This window comes from Porites lutea, chromosome 14 (assembly GCF_958299795.1).
Source record: "Porites lutea chromosome 14, jaPorLute2.1, whole genome shotgun sequence".
In the NCBI taxonomy this organism is placed as follows: domain Eukaryota; kingdom Metazoa; phylum Cnidaria; class Anthozoa; order Scleractinia; family Poritidae; genus Porites; species Porites lutea.
Genome location: NC_133214.1, coordinates 3,685,983 through 3,711,881, shown reverse-complemented (window position 1 = coordinate 3,711,881; position 25,899 = coordinate 3,685,983). Strand labels below are relative to the sequence as shown.

Sequence of the window (25,899 nt, the reverse complement as noted above, 5' to 3'; positions counted from 1 at the left end):
CTTGTCATAAACTATTAGTGAGCTCGAAACCTCTTCTTCACTCTCTCTAGCGTCGAAAATGGCTTCTTGATACCTCAAAATTTCGCACACCAAATTTAAGAGCCGGAATACTATACTTCTTAGCTTCTAATTATAAAAGAAAGGGGAGAAAAATTCTAAGAAAAACCGTGAGGAATACTAGCTTCAAAACGGATAAAAAGAGTACGTTTTTCACGATGCTCATCAACTGCGCAGCCGCACTTCCCAGACCACTGTGCGTTTTGTGAATCCCATGTCAGAAGAGTACAGATGATTTCTTTCCAACACCACGTTGGTGAAAACACACAGCCTCACTCGTGGACAAAACTGTTTGGCGGTTAATAGATCTTGGGCACTTGCCCCAGGCTCCTGCGGCCTCGTGAGACACGCACCGCTGCTGCACTTCACCATAAACTGCTTAAGCTATCGGCAGGACTATCGAAAAAGAACAAAGACAAAAATGTACTAGTCATTACTTGCTGTCAGGAAAATCGCCTAAGATCGAAAGTACTTATTCATCAATACCTGTAAATAAATAGTATTTACTAGCATTCACATGAGTACTACATGGCCAAGATGTATTAAAATACGTACAACTCGCGCGAAATGTTCAAGCGTCGAAGGCGGAAAATTCGACAGGCAAGACTATAAGGTTTCCTTTACGATTCTTTTCTGATATTTTTGCCTGGACCTTCTGAAAACAAAACAAAATGTTTTAAACCGTTTGCCAAGCCGGTTGAACGCTCCCTGTTACGAGTCTAAGAAAGCCCATTCATATTTTCGGTGGAGAACGTAACTTTAATCCTACTGGGAAACCGAACAACTGACGAAAGAACTCGTTTGATGCCTATGGGAATACTGGCGTTCCTGTGTACATACTGGCGTCTCTGTGTTAACAAGGGTGCCTCTTTTGCGACAAGGTAAGTTTTATGTACAGTGGAAAGTATCAAGGAAAGATGCCAAAGCTTGTCCACCTCATTTGCGTCCCGAGTGCTTCGAATGGAGGCCGGTATGAAAAACTCACCGAAAAGAAGCGTAAGGTGCCTGAAAAAAGAGCACAAAACACAAAAAGAACACGAGAAAATCCTAAGGAACAAAGCGGACGGTTCCATGAAAGTTTCTCTTAGTCTTTGGTTGCTTAGCCTTCGTAGCGATCGTTTCCGTTTCCTCGTAGCGAAGCGGGAAAAGAGCGGAAAACGCGTGAAGGTACTGATTGTTCAACTGTGCCTTGGGGTGGTACCTTGTTGCGCGGCTCTTGCAATGGCCACTATTTTGTTTGTAATTGTTCAATTGTGCATACGCGCGCTCGACGGTCTCTAAAGAAAAGATAGAGGGTCTGTGAACAGGCCTGTGTTTATGTTATGCTAGAACAGAATGCACCGAAAATCATTTTCTCCTGGCTATGTTATTTTTTAACGAAACCGTCTCGTTCGCGTAATCGCACTACGCTGCCTCGCAAAATTTCGGTTGACATTTATACCATAACTCATCCCCGAGTACTGAAACACTTTAGCCCAAAAGAGGGCGATTGGGGCAATGAGTCCTTGATCACACCCAAATTCCATATTCCTTCAATTTTCTTTTCCCGAGGAATCTCGATAGGACGTTTTAGCAGTTTATAACGTAGGTTCTGAAGAGTTTCACAGGTGCGCTAGATTAGGTCCCTAGCCATTCCCGAAAAACCAATATTGCCCCAGAAGGCACAAACCGCCAAGTCCCGCTCATGTGCCCGGGGTATGTGTATGCAAGGCTGGGGAGAACGGGGAATTTGACAACACTAGTTGGTATTGGGGCAGAAAATTGGTCACCATGTGGACAAGGTGAAGATCTGTAACATTCCAAAAATAAACCGAAAAATTCCACTCGCAAAAGAGCCTTTAGATCTATAATTAGCCTCCCCTCCCCCACCCCGCCGTGGCTTATATCTCATTTTGGGAATTGTTCTGATTCTCAAGCTAAATCAAACTCATTAAAACTAAACAAGAAAAGCCCGGATGTAAGTTGTCTTTTAAGTAATATGAACTGCCGTACGAACTACTGTAGTGACTGCGAAAAAAAAGACCGTAACTACCGAACAAATAGGGTTTCTCCTGATATACTGCGGGCACTATCAGCAGTTATCATGGTTAGTTACTGTGCTGTCTGTGCTTGTACCGACCGAATCCAATTCTCAATGCAAAGATTGGCGTTGCATTTGAAGTATTAAACTGCCTCAACAGGTGTGACTCCGTACAACAGTCCCTATAAAAACGCTTTAGAAAACTAAAAATTCCGGGGTAGAATTTAATTCAAAATCGGTTATGGAACCTCGATGCAGAATGCACATGCAGAGAGGGAAAATCTGGGGGAGATCAAGGGGTAGGAACATTTGACCGATTATTCTGACCATTGATGCTGGGCGTTTGGAACCATTTTGGGCCAGCGAACGGGAATTTGAACAGTTGCGTCTTCAAAAGTTCAAATACTCGCAGGGGTGTGTTGAAGTTTAGAATTAACCAGTGCATTGTGTAGTTATCAGGAACACTGAACTTTCAAGCACTGAAAGAGTTTATAATGATGATTATCTATTATTATATGACTACAATAGTACGCGCGCTCTGATTGGCTGCTAAGCCAAGATTTTCTTGTAATGACCGCGCATTAGTAGTTAGGTGTCCAAGGCATACAACCTATGTTTTTCAACACAAAACTTGACAGTCGACATCCATATTATGGTCAATTGACAGCTGTCATAAAAAGCTATCCACTGACCACTGTCACATGACTGTATCGCGGGTTCAAGTGTTAACTCATTGAGGTGACGTGTTTTTTTTTTTTCCGTTGTTTTTAATTGAATTCATTTTCAGAATAGCGCTTAACAGGCCAGATAATAAATCACTTATTAACCTCGTCCGTTCGAAAATTACAGGGAAATCTCAGACCTCGGCCTTGATGTATTGACCGAGCCATCCCTGTAATGAGCTGTGATTGCTGTTTGGCTAAAAATGTCTTATGCTTTCTTGTGATTGGCTTATTTACCTCCGGGTTAATTAATAAGTCAGTATATAACTCTCAGCATTTGCCAGGGCGGGGGGAATTATGCACCCATATGAAAAGCCGAGAAACATGCACACCCCGTTTGTTCTTCATGCACACAAATATGCCGCAATCACGATACAAGGGCGATCATAATAAAATTGAAGTGACTTAAATTGGACGACGAATCCTGTAAAAGACAGAGTGGGTCCGTTTAAGGAGATTGTCACCATATAAAGCCTTGTTTCATGACCTCGTATTAAATGGTGAACCAGATGTTTTTAAATATCTGGATAAAAGTACAAACTTTCTCTAGCTTTGGTCAAATAATACGCAAATAAATTATTGCAAACAGCTGCAATTCAAGGGGCCGGGGGAGGGGGCTTTATAAAGACGGAGGACACCAACGATTGACAGGGCAGTTTGCATAGACATTATTGACCTTTTTGGCCATTTAAAACCCGGTAAAATCTCAAGAATATCATATCCCTGATAAATATAATCCGATCAGGAGAGTTTTCATCACCTACCTGCCTTTGTGAACTAAACAATATCCATTCAGGAAATAGCAAGATTTATAAACTCTACTGTAAATCCATTGATTCAACCACGCAAGATTTTGGAAGAACAAAAACGTTAGGTGGATACCCTACTACGTTCAACGATGTAATTTGCGCCCTTTCAAAGCATGCGTGTTCTGTTTTTTCCACGCTCCTGTTGAAATTTTGATCCCAGGAAACTAGGACAGAGTTGAACGAGCGGCCGTATCACGTGACTGCAGGGCTTGCCACGAGCTGGCCGGCTAAACTGTCGGATAGAAATTGCTTCCGCACAAAAAGCTATTTTCACAGGTAATTTGGCGCAGCAAAGGCGCTTTGTTAGCGGCCATGTGAGAGAAGAGGACAACGCAAATTCCCTGATGCGGTAACTGAAACGAGGCATACACGGATTGTGCTCTAACTGGGCATTTGGGTACCTCTCTACCTTAAAAAAGAAGCGTTTGACTACGAACGTCTGCAAGGGAGGCTACATCAACTTACATTTCGACGAACAGCAAAGGAAAAAAATCAACGATTTCCAAGCGGTCGTAAGTATCTCTGAAGCAGTCTGTTTTACCTAAAAACAAGGTAAAACCTTTTGTATCCACACGAATCCTTTCCAGTTAGGTCAGCGAAACACCGAGTTTGTTTAACCTTCGAGATACTATCCACAAGCTTCGAACAACGGCAAACCGAACGATCTTTAAGGTTCGTTTACAAGACCGAAAAACAACGAATTCAGTTTCAAGATTTGAAGCAAAACGTTCTTTTTCCTCAATGTTACTTGCGCGATTTTCTTACGCACAATAACTGGTCATTTGGCGAGCTCATCCATAAACATTACACTCAGAAAATTTTACTCTCTAATAGAGCGGTTATTCAAACGAAGTCTAACTTGCAAATAGACGACAGGCTTAGAGGATAATCTGTAGATTATACGAGGGTTATGGTGGCTAGATTATTGTTTTCCTAGACTGCACCAAATACCTTCTCAACATTGTTTATGGTACGCGGTGTTTAGACATTACAGTTGGCCAAATTAAAAGTGGCTTATAAAGCGGATTTGTCACACACTGGCTAATCCCCGTTTACATAAACGGTCCTTTATGTTTTGGAAACAAATACAAATTTCGATTGGTGCATGTAAAGATAAGGCAAGAAACTGAACAGTCAGGATAAAATTCCGAAAGTTCCAAGAATGGACTGGAACGGATTTCAGAACTTTCGGAAAAAGAGGAACACCCCTTGAGCTAAAATTACCGTACTGTTCCGCATCATTCGACTTTGGTCTCGGAATTTTCAGGATTTTCGGTTGGTTGGTTCGCGTTTCAAGAACTTGACAGTTCTCAGACTTTCCGGAAAATTTCCGTAACATTCGTTCGCATGTCGAGATTTCCAGAAATTCTAATCAAACGGATTGCGGTGCGGATTTCGGAAAGGCGGAAGCAACAAGTACCTTCTTATATTTCTTTCACTTAAATTATCCGCCAACGAAATCAGAATATTTCAAGATCCGGAACGTTGAAACTGCATCATCTTTCGCAGTCCTTTACTTAGGATACCCATTCCAAACTTCGTCAACAACGTACTTTGTTGAGTAAAGAATGTTAGAAGACGTGCGAGCCAAGTTTGAATTGTTATGTCTCGAAATAAATAATTTTCTTTATAAGTTATTGTTTTGTATTTCCCCCAAACTCACTGGTAGACATAACAATTATAGTCTTGGCAGTAATCGCTTTAGTCTTTGTATAGTACTTGTGTTTTTCTTTGCAATCATTGTCGCCTATTTTTCCCCAAAGTGTTTGTGATTGAACACATAACAATCAAGCGTCTAGTAGCTTTTTATCTTCTTAATTCTGCCGTTTATAATAAATAGCCTAAACAACTGGAAGTGTTTAAGTCGGCCTTTCCTTTTCATTTTTCTCGCTTGCAATTTCGTTTCCGTTTAACTCGTTTCCACTTATTATAAGTGGTTCAACTTCGCTGTTTATGTTTTTTTTCCGAGTAGTTGTTCGTAGACAAGACGATTCTTCGCTTCACGTCGCGTAGATCGTTGAGTTCACATGACAACGAAGTAAATTTCAAGAGGAAAGTGCACCTGTTAAGTGCCAACATCCCACCCGGGGGGGAAGGGTGGGGCGCGGTGGTAAGATGAGTTTGATAAACTCAGATAAGTCGATGAAACCGTGGTGGAACGAGAGAGAAATTCACAAGGTCGTTCACAAGAGCATGTAAAGAAACGTTAAATTTCTGCGCCTTTTTCGAATAGCAGGCACTAAAATAGAAGGAAAAGTCACCGGTAATAAGCGAGGTGGGAATTACGACAGCATAACCGAAAGCTATTCGCAAGAGCAAGTAAAGCAAAGCATAAAAAAGCCACATTGCTTCATATTGGCCGCATTGCAGGGAACAAAAAAAAGAGAGAAAAATTTCCTGTCGAAAACAAAATGCATCACAAGAAACTGCCCAAAGCGGAGAAACCGCAAGTGACAATATTGACTCAGCTTGTACGGCGTTCAAAAACACATCGATTTACCGACAAATTATATTCCACTCTTTCAGCAAGTAAATCGACTGGCCGAAATAAATATACAAGTAACAGCAAATCACATAATAAATGATTCCTGACCAAACAACGTAGCAGAAGCGCTTTTAGCGAGTTGAGTACTTTAATTTTCACGCCACGAGCAAATCAAACTTATTTGAGGAGGGAAAAAGAAATGTTTGCTTTCGCGGCACGAACTGTAATTGTTTTCACTTGCTTTACGGGAAATAAACTCTTGAGCTACAATTTCAAGTGACTTTCGACTGGCTGAGAGGCAAGAAATTCCTCTGTAAATTTGCATAGGCTTCGTAGATCAGTGTATCATGTTCTGAAAAAATTCTACGAAAGCAAAACGCGTTACGTTTTCGAAACGAATTAACACAAGAGGCTGTATAATAAAGAAAGAAAGTCTTAATCTTTCTCCTTTCTTTTGAAAATCAATAAGTGGAAGAACGAAAGTAATTTGCACCTTCTTTCATAACCAATCATAATATATGCAGCCCTTGGAAACGTGATAGAAAACACAGCATATAATGTAAATTTAGTTAGAGTATAATCGAATCGCAGTGTTGCTAACCTTAGGATGCTCTTAAGAGCAGCACAATCAAAACATTGACGAGTTTGACAAGCAAATCTTGCTCAACATATCAGCGATTTTACGCGTAAGAGACAAGGCCAATGTTTGTTTGCCTGGGCAATTTTTCTTTTTGACGAGTTTGCGAAAACGGATAGAAAAAATCAGTTGATATTATACGCAGGATAATTTCAAGAAGAATCCACTAAGAGGTACGGTATTTTTATAACCCTTAGGGAAACAAATGCGAACGAAATTTAAGCTGCCGTGAGTCATTTCTTATACGTTCACCTGTCTTCGCGTACAGAAAAGACAAAGTAATAATTTGATTTTGCTTGCATTTTAAATAGGCTGCTATCTCGACAATGGCCGAACGCGCTCCGAGTGAAGTTAAAGACACGCTGAAACGAATTGAAGAACACCCCAACGTGGTTGGCGTCATTATAATGGACAGAGATGGACAGCCAGTCCATAGCACATTAGACGCTATGGAGACGGCATACTACATTAGGCAGTGCAGCTCGTTAACGGCGATCGCCAGGGGAACAATACGAGAGACTGATCCAACGGACGATCTTCAGTTCTTCCGGATTCGAACAAAGAAGTTTGAAATCATGCTCGCGCCAGAGCGCGACTATCTACTCATCGTCCTCCAAAACACGACAAAAACGCCAGGGAAATTCGCTTGAGGAAACAAAAAACGCCTTGTTTGGGAAAATGAAACCATTTGCTTTCACGAACCAAATTACTTGACCACAAAATTTAAAAGGTACAAATTTAATTTGAACTTCTGCAATGGTCTTTTGCGCTTGGATCAACGTTTTCCTTTCGCTCAGTGAGAAAGTCTGACTTTTGTTTCGAACCATTCGAGGACTTCTTTGTTGAGCCTTACTTTATTTTTAATTTTATGATGTAGTAAAACGAAAACGATGGCCTTTGTTTCTTCGTGTTGTTGATGGATTATTGCCAACAGGTGCAGACCGTAATTTTATTGTCCTCATCAATATTTAAATGTTTTTTTTTTCTCCTTGTTGATCAAAAACCACAAGGCTGAAAATTGGGTTTGAGTTTTGTAACACACATAAACCTCCTTCAAAACACTCAAAATCTGTGGTTTTTTCAAAACCACAGAATCCAGCGGATACGACATATGTATTTAATTTATTCCTAGAACCTAGGGACGACTTGTTATAATTCCACAGAAACTGTACTTCCATGTTTCGCATTTAACTACTAACGACACAAAAATTTGTACAAAAACGTTGAATAAAATGAAATGTAGTATTGGAATGAATTGTAGAATTAGGCCTTAGAATTCAGCTTCAGGGAGAACGATAGAGTTTTAACCTTTCCTCTAGGGTGAATTATGTTGTCATATAATCTACGGAACTCTAACTTTTGAGTCTGTGGATGAAATCCTTTGGTGCAACGATTCAAGTGAAAGCTACTTCGTAGTACATTCACATGGTTCTATTTATTTTGTTACTATTTAATAACCTGAAATTTTGAATTTCTCTTCAACGTGTTGATTGGGGGTACTCTTTGAGCAAAAGGTTAAATAAAAAAATCCCATCGCAAATTGTCTTGCTTTTTTTCGCTTTGCCGCTGTTCAGAAGGCTGTTGTCTTGCCGGAACTTCTGAGGAACCTAAATGTGGAGTAAACAAAATCAAAGTTAGTTGTAAGGACAGAAAAGAAAGATTTCATTCTAGCTGTAAATTTGTGTGATAAAACTGTCTGCGTTGTTTTTTTTCAGCTTCAAATGTTTTCATATCCCTCCAACGACAGAAAACAAAGACGCGTGACTTAAAGTAGTAACGAATTCGTTCTGTGAGCTAGAATAATCCGATGTCAACGATAAATGTTGCTTACCAGGCTCGAAGGACCATGTTTAGTCCTTCTTTATTTGTAAGTGCAATAAAGTTGTAAAGGATTCCACTGACAGGAAAAAAATACCACACCTATTGTCGGACAAGTTGTATAATTCGCGATCTTTAATCGCTCCTTTAACAACAACTTAACATAAAGGACCACGCAAATTGCAAATGATAATCCAATTCCTTCGTGGCGAGCGCCCAGTGGACTGCCAGGAATAGGTTTAAAACTCACCATACTATTAAATCGCTACATACGCGGGATTTCAGCGTTCGGATCCGTTAACAAGCTCCAGTCGGTACCTATGCAAAAGCCGATTCTTCTTCTGTGTTCGAGTACCTTCTTTTCCTCCAGATCCGCCCACCGAACCTGAACAACACAAACAAGTAATCACAAGTGAATATCAAAGGAGCTGAATATGTCACGGCTGTCTGGTTCATTTTGTTACTAACGCAAATTACGAGAACTTATTCGAAGCATCTTCGGACATTTTCCGCAATGTTCGGAAGTCTTCGGAAAATCGTCGGAAATGTTCGGAAATTCAGGTAACGACAAGACGAAACCCTCACGCATTTGACTTAGAAAACGTTGGCAGGTATGATAATATTATAATGTTACTTTTTACATGATCAAGTTGAGTTGCAAGGGGACCTACAAATTTTTGGTTCGATCACTCTACCGCTTGTAATAAATTATGCGTTGTTGGGGTGAGCTAAAAAGCTTAACAGCTCAAAGTGTTGGTGAGGTCACTGCGTACTAGTCATGCGTGCAATTTTCAGGATATGTGGAAATGAAAGTCAAGCATACAACCAGTCCAAAAGCTGGCTACGCCCCTGTCAACTACAAAATCGCAGTTTCGAGTTGAACAAATACGTCTTTCAAGCATTATATCAAACGTTACAAACAACAAACATAAACTTTGAAAACCTGTTCCGCTAACACGTTTTCGAAAACCACAATTTCCAAACCGCTTCAATCTTTTTTTCGTGCCTCTTTTAATACTTGCTGTGTTCTTTCTACCTTTTTTTCATGTTTTTATCTATCATTTTTATGTTTTGCTCAGTTTGTTGCCGGTTACCACTGTTTGAATTCTGATAAAGTTGGAGATACAGTTCCTATAAACTCCGCATCGTAAAACTGGTACGAGCCCTCCCTCCAGGCCTCGCGAACATTAATATTGAGAGTTTTCTTAGGTGTCAGTCGCGTTCAACTTTGCCTGGCTAACACTGTGCAGATAAATAAATTACTTAATTAACATCTTCAAAAATGTTCTGTACGGAAGTGCTGATTAGGTATCACAATCAGAACTTACCCTCTTCTTGCCAATGCGCATGTCCTCTTCGCGTTCGTCATAAGGGTCATCATCGTCACTAGGGAGGAAGGGAGGCGACTCTTCTCTTCTTCTCTTCATTGGCCGAATGCCATCAAGTTTATCTAGCAAATGAACGATAAAGAGTTGTAAACAAACACCTCACGGTAATGCGGGGATGCCACCAACACGTCAACAAAACGTCAGTCCTATTTTTGGCGTCAAGAGAAGCTGGACAAATTCTCACCACTTTCGGTTAACCTACCTTCAACTTTGTCAGTGTGCTAAAAATCCTTTGATACTAACGTGCTGCTTAAAAACAAGTTCAGTTAGTGTTTTGGTGCAATACTACATGAAGGGTTACTTACTCAGTTTGTCTTCCGCTGGCTCTATGTCTTCCCATTTGCTGCGTGAAGGCACCTGTATCTTAGGCTGAAATGATGGATCAATTTAGGTTTCCGGGAAACTGCCCACCTACCCCTCCCCTAAGCCAACATTTACCCTTACTTCTCACTTAGGGCAAATGTTGGCTTTGGGGAGGGGAAGGTGGTCAGAAACCTAAACTGGTCTGAAATAATTAACAGACCCAGTGAAAAGGAACTATACGAGACCACTAAAAACAAAATCCAGCTAGTGAGGTTTAGGGGAGGATTTTGTTGGGAGTTGTTACAGGAATTGTGTTACAGTTTTCTCTGCATGGGAACTGTTTCCGGGATAGGTTCCTGGAATTAAGTTATTATTTGTTCGGGTATGGCATTGGGGATTACTCGGGAAACTGCGCCAGGGCTTTTAGTGAAATTGGACTGCGGCTTATTCGGGAAATCATTTTGGGAATTGGGGAGAAAGTGTCAGAGTCGGGTTCAGGTGGTCAACCTTTTTAACATGCGTTCTTTATTGGAGAGAAGGAGAGGGGGGAGGGGGGAGGGGGGAGGGGGGTATCTTTCACGTATTTTACGTTTATTTTACGTTTTCTTCTGGTTTAGACACAGGTTTTTATTTCTTATCATAATAATCAACCTTTTACAGCAACTTTCACTGAAATTCAAGGCTTTTGAGCTTTTTTTTTTCTGACGTGATGAACTAAAACAGCCAGGTTAGTTACCCCTTTATAATGGAGTGTGTATTTATATTTCCTAAGCTGTTTTTTCTTTCTTCTTTTTTTGTAATTATTTCAATTTTTTTTTATTTCTTTTTCAACCACCAAGAATGAATGTATCATGCATTGTATACCACCCTTCTACAGAGTCTAACTTCTTTGCCATTTAGAAGATCGTTATCTTTTCGACTTTTACTTTTGCCATGGGTGGCAAAGTTGTTATCTCTGATGTTCTATTTTCAACATGTTGATATTTTTTGTGGCTTAACGAAAGTCAATATCAGTTTTTCATTTTACAGTTTGACTTATTTACTAACAGATATTTACCATCCTACCTTAACCTTGCATGCCTTTATCCTGTGGTATTTTAACGCTGCAATGTAATATTTTTCTTTTAGTTTTACGTTATTTTTCCCTACCTCCCCTTGGTCCTCCTGTGCTGCCTGCTCCTGTGCCTGCGTTCCTGCCCCATCTCCATCAGCGGTTTCATCTGCTGTCTCCATCTCAACCTTAACCAAAAGTGATTGTTCAATGTTATACAGCGCGCGTTCTCATTGGCTACTACTTCGAGGTTACACATCGTCTAACAACAACACTGTTTCCCGCCAAAAGTATTTGAGCGCCTTTAAAAAGGTGTAATCAAAAGGTGGCAAATACCACCTTTATACGTGAATTAACTGAAATTTTTTTTGGTGTTACAAAACAAATCACGCAATGAAGTAATAATGAACGATTATTCCTATTACTGTGCACTTTGCAGTGAACACTTGTTACAGTTTAAACACTTGAAACTTTGGTGCAGGCGTTTTAAGAACGAAAACTATAAAATCAGTTGTCTTTCACAATAGACCGTTGTTTTTATGGGCGGAATTAACTAGTTTCTGCGTCCTGCGCGAAAAAGGCGATGTGACACGGTTTATTATCAGGGAAATTCAAGTTCCATTTCAATTCCAGGCCATTCGCTGTCGACAAATCAATTTCCGAACGAATTGATTGTCTGTATCGTGCGATATGTTTTCATTACAATTACAAACGTCAGGCATTTATGGTGAGCACGAACCTCGGTAATAACAGCATCTTGCAGCAATGATCGTACATCGAGTCTTAGATGATGAACTGGAGTCTCCTCCCAAGCCGATACCATCTGAAATATAACAACTGTTTCCTTAAAAATGATATTATTTTTTGAAGCGTAGCACTGCAGGTATCAACTTGTAAAACACTACTTCTACAAGTTACTTCGGCGCATCAAATGGGGGCACAAAATTTTGCTAAGGATGCCTCTGCTCATCCCTTGAAAGGGATCTTGAACCTTCTCACGACCAGACATTTCTGCCCCTCATAACTTAGCAGTTTTAAAAACATGCTTCTCTAACTCGTACGTAACTCTACCCTGAATACTAGAGTATTTTTACCCACTTTTCGATGTTTCAACATCAGATGAAACACTCTCCTTCTCGTGTTTGATATACCACTTCTCAGTGTTGGGATATCAGATAAAACACTTCTTCTCGTGTTCGATATATTACATGAAACACTCCTTCTCGTGTTTGATATATCACTCGTCAGTGTTTGAATATCAGATGAAACACTTCTTCTCATGTTTGACAAAGATCAAGAACTGACCTTGTTGATTTCCTCAAAGGTTCGATTGTGACTGTTCCGCTTAGCACAATCATGCGCGTCGGCCATTAACTCAGCAACATACACCTGTGCAACAAAACACACAGATTACGGCCTTAATCATAACAACTACGACAAAATTCTTAAATCTGATTGGCTATCAACTGTCCTGATTTCAACACTAATAGGACAGTACGCGTCATGCCTAAGTAATTGGACAGTACTTCCAGCGCCATTTTAATAGCCTACATTAAGTAAACGTCGGGCTTGTGACGGCAACTTTATACCTTTGCGACCCGGAGTAGATCTTGCATTGGGCTTGGGTTTACAGAATGATAAGGGAAGAATGTTGTAGAAAAAAAGTCGACAGTTACACAGCACATTCTCACAAGAACGTACACCCGACTCGTTGAAAGATGACTTCTCTACTCCAGTTGGGACATGATGATATTTTGCCAGACAAAAAATATAATTATTTGAAGCGCCCTAAATATTTATCTCTTGCCGGATAATAGGTGAACATACGGTGTCCTTCCCTTTGTTTGGTCTCACAATTGTCAAAGAACATCTCTGTCTGATTAGTTGAAGAATACTTTTAAAATAATACCTTTCAGAATTCTTACCTCGAAACCCTTTTGTTTTGCATGACTCCAATATTTCTCAAAATGCTCAACCTAAAGACGCAAAAGATCACCCGCAAGACGAATTAAAAAAGTGTTGCATCTGGAACAACAAGAGAACAACAACGAGAACCTAGTCATTCAACCCTTTAATCCCCAAGATCCACATTCAAATTCTCCAGACCGATCTCCAAACATCTTCCTCAAGAATTAGTTGAGAGCATTTCACAAAGTTTAAAGCATTTTCCGTTTAGTGATCAGTTTTATTAAGTCTCAAAACCTTTATCTTTGATTATGTATCTTTGTTAGGAGAAAATCGATGTTGTTCAATCTTGGTACATGTATAACTGCACAATCCTATTCATATATTTGTTATGAAAATACCAACATCCTAACTATTCATACCAGTGACGTTTCACTGTGATCAATTCACCCAATAGCCTCATTTGACACTAAACCATAACATCCCAAACTTGATCACGGAGTCACAATAAAAATTTCTAACTTTTGAGTCTGTGGATGAAATCCTATGGTGTGACCATTCAAATGAAAGCTACTGAGCAGTACTTTCATGTGGTACTGTTAATTGTGCTGAATAAGGAGGTACTACCTGGCGAATTTGAGAAACTATGGTAACCAAACCTTACCTTATCATGAATCGCATCCACGATAACAACAGGGAAGAAGCCATCTTCAAGAGTTTTAGTGAAAGATTTGAACAAACTACTTCTGTAAGCCTCCTCCATTTCTTCTTCATAAACATATTCAGTCACCTAACAAAACAAGATGTAAAATTTCAAATGTTTTTTCCGTTATTTTAGGAAATTTTGATTATTTCCAGCTTGTAGTTCAGTCATGATTGTAATTCTGTGGTCATCATTTGTCTCCCAGGAGATACATCACATGCACTGCCATAAAGATGCAATGAACATCCCAAAATTTAATCATTAAACAGGGGTTTAAATAACATATACTTACAAATTTTATTTCCATTACAACAGAGTAGTAAAAAAGAGGTTTCTACACCTACAATTTATAACTAACAGTTAGTTTTCTTCTAACTGTATCACGCTACAGTTTTTGTCCAGTTTCACATGGCTTATTTGCGCTTACAAGACATGAATCATTGTATTTCTAGTAAAAAATAACCTCAGTCAAACCTCCACTAACAGCCACCCCTCTACAACGGCAACTTTCTTCTGTCCCGAAAGCGGCCGTAGTGGAGAGGTTCAACTGTACAAGGTTTAAACCTTTAAACCTTAAGATTAAAATCTGAATTATCATTTGTTGCCCCTGTTTATCTCCTACAGAAGTAGTGTGGAGAAGTTGATAAAAAATATCAAGCAAATTCATCTTGTGTGATTATGTCCATAATTCTCATGACCACTCTGTTTTACAAAGCATTGATATTACAAGGAGAAATTCCATGCTGATCACTCTTAGGGCTTAAAGGGTTAAGGTTCACACCTTTTTCTTGATTTTCTTCCCAGTGTCTGGGTCTTTTTCAGTTTTCTCAACCTCCATTAAAAAGTAATCATCCAGGGCTAATATTCTGGGTGCATGAGCTCCATAAGACACCTCCTTGTCCTGCAGTGAAAGAAAAATAATATTTAAGACTGATGATGAAGGGGGTGATGATGGTAATGGAGATTGTGGAAAATAACGATAAATGTAAGTATAGTACTAAAACAGTGGATAGTGTTTTTGTGCGCTCTGATTGGCTACTCAAACTCGAGATATCCAGTGCTATTCACTGATTCACCTCCAGCTCCTCTGAGCAAGCCACACCAAACTCGCCTAAATTACAAGCAAAATGGCTTCCTGGTTTGCTGCCGTAACAAACAAAGAAATTTCACAAACAATAGTGACAATAATGCAGTAGCTACAATCAAACCTTAATGGAACAGACAATTATAAAACTCACCTTTATCAGCCTAGCTACATGGGTTTTGCCACTCCCTGGTGGCCCTCTGAGAATAATCACAATCTGCAACAAAGAAATTTAACAATAAAGGTCGGAAATCACTGGCTGACAAGCTGCAGCAACATATTGAGGCGACATGTCACGGCAACAAATCAATGCATGTGTACTGGAGAATTTTTGTGAAAATCTTTGTCTCGGCAACTGGATCATACAAAATCAAGTGCATCTTGTTGTAGTGGCAAAATTTTGTTGCTGAGACACATAAAGCAATTTGTTGCTGTGACATAAAGAGTTGCATCAAGTTATTCCCAACTAGTACACAGGGAGAGATTTGTCACAGCGACCTATTACAACCTTAAAACGATTCACACACAAAAAAAATGCAGAATTTCATGAACACAAATTACAGGAATTCATATTCCATAAAGGCTAACAATGAAACAACAACAACAAAAATATAGAAGTACATGTAAACATATGGAACTGCCAGCTGGTACAATAATTCATAAATGAGAAGGTTGGCATATTTACCCGATCAGGTCTGGATTCTCTTCCTGGAGAATCAAGAATACTCTCAACAGGAACAACCTCGGCCTTCTTCTCAAACCTGGGCGGTTCACTCTGGTGTCCAGCTTCTTCAGGGTGGGGTGGGTAGTTAGCAGGGTCATGCATAGGGCGATCTTCAGGATACGGGGGTCTGTCTCTATAGTAGTCATCATGGGGTGGTCTTCTATCTGTAGGAGCTTGCTCATCATACCATCTGTTCAAAAAACGTAAATACTTTACTATAGGAAATTAATGCTCCATGAAATTAAGGTATTGGAATTTAACTTGACCCTTGAATAAGGGAAATTAATGCAAAAGAGAAGGTAACATTTCAAAAATTGTTGGGACGACTAAGATTTCAAGTTGCCAGGTAAGTACAACAAGGAGGCAGGGAATCAAACAGCTACGGGTTTCTTTTGGTTCTATTTTTCTTTTATTTTCCTATTAAAGTAGCCACGGGCCACGTTTATAGTTGCCGGGGAAATTCCGAGAGTTTTTTTGCTAGCAGTGAAAAAAAGCGGTTTAAGCCCAAGCGTGTGATGCCGCATACTGTCCAATCATAGGCATGATACGTGCCGTCCAATTCAATGTCCTATTAGTACTGAAAACAGGACAGTTGATAACCAAACAGATTTGAGAATTTTGTTATAGTTATGATTAATGCTTTTATGTTGGTTACCATTCCAATGTCTCAAGGATTGGATGAAGACATGATTAACAAACCTCTCATCTGGACCCCTCATTTCGTCTCTTGGCCACTCTCTAGGGCGATCAGGAGGGAAGTGCTCTGGATGATCCCTATAGGGTGGGGGTGATCTTCGCCATCGATCATCTGGATGATGACGTTCTCGGAATCTCTCGTCATCAGGTGGTCTCCTCCCTAATATTAAATTTAAAAGTTCAAAGTAACCTTGCAGTGAGGGAATTTTATGTTAGCAACATCAAATGGTCTTCCTTGGTGAAGGTTTATGAATAATCTTACATGAATGTATCAAACATTGCGTTCCTGATTATGTCAGAATTACACATTTGAAGAGAATCACACTTGCATATGGACACAGAAATCTTCTTTGTCTCAATGAACAGTTTATCTTAAAAGGGACTATATCACAATGATATTGCCGTTTTAGATCACTTCTGTGCTAAAGCCATTATTTAGGCATACACAAAATGCTCCTTTAGAGTTACAAAGAAGACTTAATTTAATTGATTACTGTCAATACTGATACATTATAATATTCAGAAACTCACAGTCTTCTCGATCCCAATCCCGTGGTGGTGGTCTACCTCGGTCATCAAAGAAATCAGCATCACGTGGAGGTGGTGGCCGGCCAAATCGATCAAATTCTTCACGTGTTGGAGATCTTCCCCGATAATCACGTCCGGGAGGAGACCATCCCCTCCGGGGATGATCAAATGGGGGCCATGGAGGTGGTGACAAGGGTCTTCCCCTGTGATCTTCATGGAATGGGGGTCTTCCCCTTCTACTTCTTCCCCTTGGAGATAAAGGTCTGCCAGGGGGACCATGCTCTCGTTCCCAAGCCCATGCATCTACTTCCTCCCTCGGATGTGGTGGCCATCTTTCTCTGTCATCCCTTGGGTGTGGTGGCCAACGATCCCGAGCATCTCTTGGTGGAAATGGAAAATCACCATCGTCTGGAGGGAAAGGCGGCCGATCTCTTCCATCTCGTGGAAAAGGAGGTCGATGCCACTCATCCCTTGGGAATGGTGGGCGATCCCACTCATCTCTTGGAAATGGTGGTCGGTCCCTTTCATCTCTCGGAAATGGTGGCCGATCCCTCTCATCTCTTGGAAATGGTGGACGATCCCTTTCATCTCTTGGAAAAGGCGGCCGTTCCCTTTCATCTCTTGGAACGGGTGGCCGATCTCTTTCATCTATTGGAAAGGGTGGCCTCTCTTTAGCTGGTGATCTCTTTATTTCATGTTGTGGAGCTACATTTTTCTCAGATGACTCTTTCTGTTCATGGGCTTCCTTCCCATCTTTAGAAGCTGATTCACCTTCAATTCTTTCTGCGGGGGGCTCTGTTCCTCTCTCATCTCTGAATGGTGGCCCAAGGTCTCTGTCTCTCATGAAAGGAGGTCTTTCATCCCAACCCTCTCGTGAAAAAGAAGACCTCTCTCTTTCATCTCTTAAATAAGGTGGTCTGCCTCGTTCATCCCTTGGAAATGGTGGTCTTCCATCACGCTCATCCCACCAGGGGGGTCTCATTCCTCGTTCATCAGAAGGGAAAGGCTGCCCTCTGCCACGCTCATCAGGAAATGGTGGCCTTCTGTCTCTTTCATGCCCTCCAAGGGCACTCTCCCTTTCATCTCTTGGGTGAGGAGGCCTTGGACGTCCCCACTCATCTCTCTCAAGGGGTGGTCTCCAATCTCGTCTGTCACCTGAACCTTCACTGTCACCCTCTCTTGGCACAGGCATCCTCCCCTCTCTTCCTGGAGGAGGTTCACCTTCACCCCATCTGGAGAACCTGCCTCTAGCCGATAGCCAATCCGCCTCCTGAGAGGAGCCTGCAAGATAGAAATTAATAACTCACTTAGTGAACAGTTCAGAATGAAATGAGTGAGAGTTGCGGGGTGCAAAGAAAATCATTTTTACAGCTTGCCATTAAGGCATGCTGAAGCTAACAATTACTAGACCAGATGTCATTTCAACTAGCCCCAAAAACTTGCTGACTAGCACAATTGGTTTCACAGTTCTTCTGTTATTTAAATTCCTCACAAAAACATCACTTGCCCATCGGGCAAGTTAAAAACAGAATTCTCAGGTTTAAAAAGGGGATATCTATTACTAACGTTTCTGTAAAAGTTAGATCAAAGACTATCATAAAGATTACTAATAGAAAGAGTATTTCGTGTTCAACTTCATTTAAGTGGCAGAAAGGGCAAATTCAAAGATTTTCTGGAGTTTCAGGTACTGTATGTCTGCCCGTTTCAATTTGTAAGCGACGGTTGCCAAGTCTGAATTTACAATACCTGCATCACCAGCATGCTCCTGATGGTAAGCAGGCCTTCCCCATTCATTTTCAGCCTGCCACTGCCATTGTTCACCATGTGTTTTGTCTTGATCTGCTGCATATTGGGTGGTCTGTTCAGGGACTGATTGTTGTTCATCGACTCCTCCTTCTGTATACTGTTCATTTTCAACCTCCATGTAGTCATCTTGAGGAGCCTTTAAGAGACAGGGTGCAAAGAAAGTTTGTTTTACTGCCTGCCATTCGGGCAAGCTGTATCTAGCATGTACTAGCCCACAAGTCATTTCAACTAGCTCTCAAAACCCTTTTTGATTGGCAGGATTTATTCCAATCTTTCTGTAATCTGAATTTCCCCAAAAAACAGCACTTGCCCGTTGCGCAAGTTAAGAACAGAAATCACTAGCCCGATAACAAATCCACTAGCCCCGGGCTATCAGACACGACTTTATTTACACGTTGGGAGAGTAGAGTACTTAACATAATCTCTGGGTTAGTTGCTCCAAGAATAGCCCTTATACACAAGGCTACGCTCTTACTAAGAAAAATTGAAGGGAGTACAGTGCCCTGAACCTGTGAAATTCAGGGTGCCCAGCATATGATTTCTGTGAAAAAAAACATAGATTTTCTAGTTGCCCCAGAGCAAACCTTAAGCGCCATGGGCCAACCAGGTACTGCTAGAGCACAGCCCTTATACATGTGTGTGTTAGACAAGCAAGTTGAGTCTGTAAACAAAAATTTTTGCATTTATACTCTTTCTATCCGGGTATTCTTTTCAACTCTACTGCCTAAAGTTATTCATTATGTAAAACTTTGCAATTTACATTAATAATATTGAACTTGGCAGCTTAAATTTGCCCTTCTAATGTCAATGTGCAAAATGGCTATTGTGTGGTACACATACACTGTATGTGGAAGTGGCAGATACCCATAGGGCATATCATTTGTGACAGTTACATGCATTGTGGCACATACATTAGGAAGGTTGCAAAAATCTGAATTTGAATTTTAGTTTAGCCTAGAGCAGATATTTAATTTTTGGCCAACTTTTCCTTCAGCTTAAAGTTTTGCATTGGCTCAGACTAAAATCGTTAAACTTTATGTTTACCTCATAATTGTTTTCCTGGTAACTACCATCTCCAAGCTGGTATTTGTCATCACCTAAAATAAGGAATACATGTAATCAAATTTGGCTGAGGCAACTTCAAGGACATGTACCAGGTAATGTAGTTTTAACTTTTGATTCTGTTGACAAAATGCTATGGTGTGACCATTCAAACAAAAAATGCTGAGCAGTACTTTCCTGTGGTACTGTTTAGTATGCTGTACAAGGTGGTTCTAACTTTTGAGTCTGTGGATGAAATGAGTGTTCTAGTGTAGCATAAGTGATCTTTCAATAATATTATTACTCTACATGAAATTTGGGATTTTCGATGACATTTGAGTTTAAGAGTGAAAGAGTTATTTCAACAGACCTTCTACAGACTCCTCTTCTGGTTTGGCAGGTACCACGGGGAATTCACCATCTCCTATACCAGGAATCTGGTCTCCTCTCGACGAAAACTGCGACATGACTCCACTGAATGTCTCAGTTGTCTCAGTAAAGGCCTCTAATTCTAAAAACAAAAGGAAACAGCAAAATTAATAATGGTAATTACCGGTATTAACCATAATTACCCATCAATTAACTCTGGGAGTGATAGATTTAAGGACTCAAAATGCTCCTGTAAAGTTATGAAGCATAATATCAAAGAAATTTCATCAGGGAGCACTAACCATAATGATTTGGGTTTTTTTTTATGATTTTTGCAGGCGTAGCATTAAACCTTGAAAAAGATGGGCCAACTTTGTCAAGTTTAAATCTCTACCAATCCTTGCCATAGATTGCAACAAACAATGGGAAAAAGTTCAATGCCTAAATATAATAATAATTTATAATAGTCTTAGTCCTTTAACAGAGGTGAGTAGTGTACCTGGGTATTCTGGTTCCTCTGGAGTTTCTTCAGTTGTGGGATCAGCACTGTGGTCAAATATACAATCACCACTTGTGCATCTGAAAGAGAAAAAGTACTCCTTCAGTACATTGTTGTAAAAGATGTTCAACACTATGCAAAAACTTGACCTAAAGAAGTTTTATAGATGTGAAATGATGCAGCAAAAAGGGAAAAGGAGCACTTTTTTGATAATATGAATTGTAATATTTACTACACTGTAAATAAAAAATTCAATAGTCAAAATGATTAATTTTGTGAAATGGAAATTCTTCCCATTAATGGTTTTCCAAAAAATAAATGTCATTAATGGTTGGTGTAAAAAATAAGAATTGCATAAAACAGTTGCATTTTTTTCTGTCAAAAAATCAGGTGGCCACAAAAAAGTGAAGAGAAAAAGAGGAAACATGCTTGGCATTTAAACAAAAATGGAAGTAAAGGCTTAGTACACATGTACCTTGACAACCTCTCTCTGGTGTGCACTGGTGAAAAGGCAAGATCTGATCTCAATTAGAGTCATAATTTCCACTGAGTACAAAGGGGTGTGTGTAAAAAAGCCCTAAATGACTTATGACATATTGCTAGATTCTCCTTTCAATATGCTTGTATATCACACTGGATCAACAGGGTTCTCAATAGAAGGCGGCACCCGGCGATTGATCGCCTCTTACTTTGGGATTTATAGCCGCTTACTTTGTGTTTAGGTCGCTTTTCTTTGCTTTGTTTTGACACCTCTGGCTTTGCTGAAGAGCCTCCTACTTTATCAGTGATCACCTCCTACTTAAAAATCTATTGAGAAGCCTGGATCAAGATCCACTTACAGCAAGGCTCTACATATCCTTTCATTAACATTGTTCCTACATTATTTTTAGAGCTAACCTTGAGCCTGAACTGCATGGTGGATGTTGAAAATGGCAGTTGTTTCCAAAGCGACACTTCGGAAAGAACTTGCAAGGTGGTTTTTTTGGCTTCTGTGGCATAGTTTTCTCGGTAGAACCTACAACATAATGACGAGATTTCAACGTTGTTCCAGATAAAGTCTATACCACTGTACCCCGCCCCCTACCCCCCCCCCCCCCGCCCACGCCCAAATCAAACATTAAAATGCTACAGTCTATATGTGTGCTGGTCTGATCTATGGCACATGATCTAAGTGTGCATCAAAACTGTGATGCAACAGAATGTCTTGTGTGCTCATTACACCCATGATCATATTGTGTTCTGTCCCATGTCCTTGTTTCGTAGGTGGTTCAGGAAGGGGATTAAAGAAGAAATCTACATGTGCATTTGAACGGACAGTCCCTCCCTTAATAGGAATGGAGGTTACTGTATGGAACAACCTTCTAAATGTGCAATGCAGGGGGGGAGGGGAGGGGAGCCTCCTCCACCTTTGAACTGAGAGTGCCTCCCTTAATAGCAATGAAGGTTAATTCAAACTCTTACCTGTATGGGCCAACCTTCCAAATGTGCGACTCAAGGGGGTGGGGGGGGGGGCATCTCCAGGGTTAACCTTAATGCCATGTAAACATAGCCTGGTCTTCAGGTCATAAGAAGACCATGACTTAAGAAAACATTTCAAACTTTTCAGTGAAACCCCATGTTGTAGCTTGTAGATCCATTATGTTGTAGCTTGTAGATCCATCATTTTCAGTAAGTGAACATCAAATCTTATAACATCATTGAAGACAATGGAACATTGCAATGGATTATTTTGTTTCCTGTTAAGGTATATTGATACTTACTTTTGTCTTGAAACCCAGCATGTGTTCTCTCTGCACTCATGTAAGTTGTAGACGCTGTTTGGCTGTTGTATGTGGAAGAACTAGCTGATGAAGAAGGTGATGCATACGATGTAGAAGATGTTTGCTTAAAACGTTTCTCAAGCTCCTGAAGTTGTTGAAGTTGTTCTTGTTGTTGCTTCAACAACTGAATTTCCTTCAGAGGGTCTAATTTTTGTGGACTGATGGTTACAGATGTAGAGAGGGGAGTTCTGAAAAAGAAAAAGGAAAAAATTAATAATATTCTTGTTTCATTTAAAGAAATGTTGCACACATCCTTGTGGCATGAGGATGTCATTACAATGTACATGATACCATGTATGTAACACGCATGTACATGACCTTCAGTTGAATAACAGTGATTACATGCACTTACATTATGGCTACTAGAGCTGTATGTTTTACATGATTTTTCCCAATAAGCAGAGGTTAACGCTGTGAAAGACAGGTCGACAGCCAACGACTTGATAAAAAATACAAAGGGCAGAAAGAAAAAACAACTTCCTGATGCTGCTTCTTAATCAGTCCTTAGATACTAGTAGAAACAACAATTCAGGAGTGCATTCGGATGTAAAAGATAACAGGTAAACTTCAAAGCAAGGCACAAAATACGTGTAGATACCAGTTTCGGACCAAAAGGAGGTTCCTGAAAAAATTGTGTGGGATCAACTGCTTATACGTATTGTTGAAACAGGTATTATGGAGAAAAGGTGAATAGGAAACACAATGAAAACTGAACCCTTTGGAAACAAAAAGGCAAATAAAATATTATTGAGTTACCTTTCTTCTCTGTCCCATTTTGAGGGTCTTTTCACAGGTGACGATGAAACTAAAAAACACAAAGGCACCAGAACTCTAGCACAGTGCTCGACTTTCAGAAAAAAATCTTGGGGCCAGCTGGCCCCCAAGTTTTCATTTTTGGTAGCCAAAACAAGTGTTCTGGTCGCCAAAAATATATTTAAGAATTAATGGCATTAAATAAACTTAACATCTTTTACTTAGCCTTAACAGAAAAAGAACGCTTTAGACTTCCTTTTGAACTTTCTTTCGAACAGGTTTCGCTTGAGGCTCAATTACCAGCCGGTGTTCGGGAAAATGAGCCCACACTCAAGCGTACATCTCCTCAAACAGGTAGGCAAGCTTAAGGTCCAGGAAATCATAAGAATAATCCGTTAGAGTGTAGAAATCGTTAATGCGTTGAGACAAATCATCAGAGAGTTTGGACAAACCATTACTTTAGAGCGTTTGGGCAAAACATTAGAGCGTTAGAAAAACCCTGAAAAACTATTAGCTATCTGTTAGTTTTGTGAAGGATAACGGATTATCATTAGTGTACGTTTTCCCAAAGAAGAAAGTCACCTATCTTGGAGGCCAGGTTGGCGACCAGGCATGAAAATTTGGTTGCCACTGAGTAAAAGCTGGTCGCATTGGCGACCCCACAGGTCACAACGTCGAGCCCTGTAGCACCATATCAGGTAATCTTACAGTATAAGGCAGCAATACCATATTATTTATGGTATAAAAGACAAGAGCAAGAATTATACTATCTGTCACCATGGATACTGCTTGCAAAACCTGAACAGCTCAAAGGACAAGTCTAGGCGGGAATGATTTCAACTTTCAAACAACTTTTTTTCAATATTGAGATGATTATTTACCTGTTGATGTTGATACAGTACTTTCTTGAGAGGCAGATGTTTTGGCTTGAAGCCATTTTGGAACTTGACCAACGGTTTTTTGATCTTCTGACTGACTTCCACTTGTTGATGGTTTATCTTGAAGCCATTTTGGTAGCAACTTCTGCGGCACCTGACTTGATTCAGCTGCCTTGCTTCTACCTCCTTGATCTTGCATCCACCTTGGCATCTGCTTCCTTTGGACTTCCACTTCTTGTGCAGCCCTCTCAGCTGCTGCCTGCTTGACATCTTGTTCTGTTTTCTCAAGCTTTTCTTGAAGCCATTTTGGCATGTCCTTCTGTTCTGCCTCTTGCTTCTGTGCTCCTTCCGAAGTCTTCTGCTGTATTGATGACCTCTTCTGCATCCAACTTGGCAACTGTTTGGTATCATTAGTAGACACAGAAGACATATTTTGTTGATTCACTGACTTCAAATTACCAGCCTGCATCCACTTTGATTCCTGTTTGGTTGCTGTTGTTGTAGTTTTCGCAGATTGCATCCATTTCGGAACCTGACCACTGTTAGAAGTATCCTGATTTTGCACCGAACTATTCTGCTGATGTTCTGGATGTGGTTGCCACTGTTGCCTCTGGTCATGTGCATAAGACTGGCTTTGTTGTTGTTGGTTGTATTGATATTGAATTACTTGTTGATTCTGCGATCTGTTTTGAAGCCACTGTGGTTGGGCTTGTTGCTGCTGTTGTTGATGAAGCTGGCCTTGATGAGACTGTTGTTGCTGTTGTTGTTGATAAATTTGGTTTTCACTGCTATAGAAATCTTGTTGGCTTTGTCCTTGCACCTGGTAAAGCTGTTGTTGCTGTTGTTGACCTTGATGCTGAAATGAAAGTTGTTGATTCTGCTGGGATGGAACATTTTGTTGCAGCTGTTGTTGCTGCTGAAATTGATGTTGCTGCTGCAACTGTTGTTGCTGCTGTCCTGGAAGCTGGACAGTCGCTGTAGCTGCCAATACCTGCTGCTGCCCACCAGCCTGCGTCTGCAGTAGACTCTGACTCTGTTGCTGCCAATGCTCCATGTGTTTCTGCCACTCTTGATACTGTTTCTGATCGGGGTGATTCTGATGCTGAGCTTGCCACTGTGCATACTGCTGCTGCCACTGTGCGAACTTCTCCTGATACTGCTTCTGTGCTTCCAAAATCTGCTGCTCAGCATTGCCTTGGTCCCCTGCTACAGAGCCGAATACTCCCGATGATGTCGCGGCATTACTGGCGCTTGAGCTAGGAGCTGGTTCAGGAGGGAGTGGAGGAGGAGCAGAAGGATCAGATTGCTGCTCTGGTGGCAGAGGTGGTGCTTGATTTTCCGTGGCGCTTTGTTGCTGAGACTGAACAGTTTGTTCAAGGCTTTGGTTTGTTACCTGCTGAGCACCGGGGACAGCATAATAGCCTTGTCCTGCCACAGCGTATTGCTGTGTCCCGACAACTTGTCCATATCCTTGCACGGGATACTGTCCCACAGCGGAAACAGCTTGCTGATTTTGATAACCAACAGTTCCATACTGCTGGGCGGCGTATGTATGCGGCGCTTGAAATGCCTGTTGTGTCGACGCTTGCGGTTGAACATAATAATATTGCTGTGGTTGGGCGAACTGTCCTTGAAACTGATATTGAGGCTGTTGCTGATGTAGTTGCGCTTGTTGATACGCGTACGGATTCATTTTCCGCGGCGATCGACGCTAGAAATCGAAAGAATTTTTATGACGCTAATATCATTTTCCTTCAAGATGGCGACCATGCGGGAGACAAAAAAATATTTGCGACCTGGCCT

The 25,899-nt window shown here is 40.6% G+C and overlaps 2 protein-coding genes across 3 annotated transcripts; both read right to left on the bottom strand.

Annotated features, from left to right (window-relative positions):
• Positions 1-7,452: 7,452 nt before the first annotated feature.
• LOC140925302 (uncharacterized) lies at positions 7,453-20,721 on the bottom strand. 2 transcript variants are annotated; one of them, XM_073375299.1, is made up of 18 exons: positions 20,646-20,721; positions 20,148-20,288; positions 19,781-19,833; positions 18,677-18,872; positions 16,934-18,211; positions 16,406-16,562; positions 15,668-15,896; positions 15,137-15,199; positions 14,680-14,799; positions 13,860-13,985; positions 13,216-13,266; positions 12,596-12,679; positions 12,030-12,113; positions 11,389-11,478; positions 10,242-10,305; positions 9,877-9,998; positions 8,799-8,933; positions 7,453-8,337 (listed from the first exon to the last, which is right to left on the bottom strand). In XM_073375299.1, the coding sequence occupies exons 2-17, from the start codon at positions 20,242-20,244 to the stop codon at positions 8,814-8,816; spliced, it is 2,934 nt and encodes a 977-aa protein (XP_073231400.1). In that variant the 5' UTR covers positions 20,245-20,288; positions 20,646-20,721; the 3' UTR covers positions 7,453-8,337; positions 8,799-8,813. The 2 variants fall into 2 exon arrangements, with proteins under 2 accessions (XP_073231400.1, XP_073231399.1); XM_073375298.1 differs by having other exon boundaries at positions 8,822-8,933.
• Positions 20,605-25,890, bottom strand: LOC140925024 (uncharacterized). The gene is made up of 5 exons (XM_073374984.1): positions 24,100-25,890; positions 23,222-23,270; positions 22,406-22,653; positions 21,543-21,660; positions 20,605-20,725 (listed from the first exon to the last, which is right to left on the bottom strand). The coding sequence occupies exons 1-5, from the start codon at positions 25,787-25,789 to the stop codon at positions 20,605-20,607; spliced, it is 2,226 nt and encodes a 741-aa protein (XP_073231085.1). The 5' UTR covers positions 25,790-25,890.
• Between the last annotated feature and the right edge of the window lie 9 nt (positions 25,891-25,899).

What these genes read in the sequence shown, in the direction of transcription:
- LOC140925302 (XM_073375298.1), bottom strand. Translation starts at nt 20,244, where the DNA reads ATGTCGCAGTTTTCGTCGAGAGGAGACCAGATTCCTGGTATAGGAGAT. An exon ending in GGAAGAAAATCAAGAAAAAG is followed by an intron (nt 13,986 to 14,679) that starts GTGTGAACCTTA and finishes TTGTTTTGTTAG; the next exon opens with GTGACTGAATATGTTTATGA. An exon ending in TGGATGCGATTCATGATAAG is followed by an intron (nt 13,267 to 13,859) that starts GTAAGGTTTGGT and finishes TTGCGTCTTTAG; the next exon opens with GTTGAGCATTTTGAGAAATA.
- LOC140925024 (XM_073374984.1), bottom strand. Translation starts at nt 25,789, where the DNA reads ATGAATCCGTACGCGTATCAACAAGCGCAACTACATCAGCAACAGCCT. An exon ending in TGCTGGGTTTCAAGACAAAA is followed by an intron (nt 21,661 to 22,405) that starts GTAAGTATCAAT and finishes ATTATGTTGTAG; the next exon opens with GTTCTACCGAGAAAACTATG. An exon ending in CCATGCAGTTCAGGCTCAAG is followed by an intron (nt 20,726 to 21,542) that starts GTTAGCTCTAAA and finishes TTTCTCTTTCAG; the next exon opens with ATGCACAAGTGGTGATTGTA.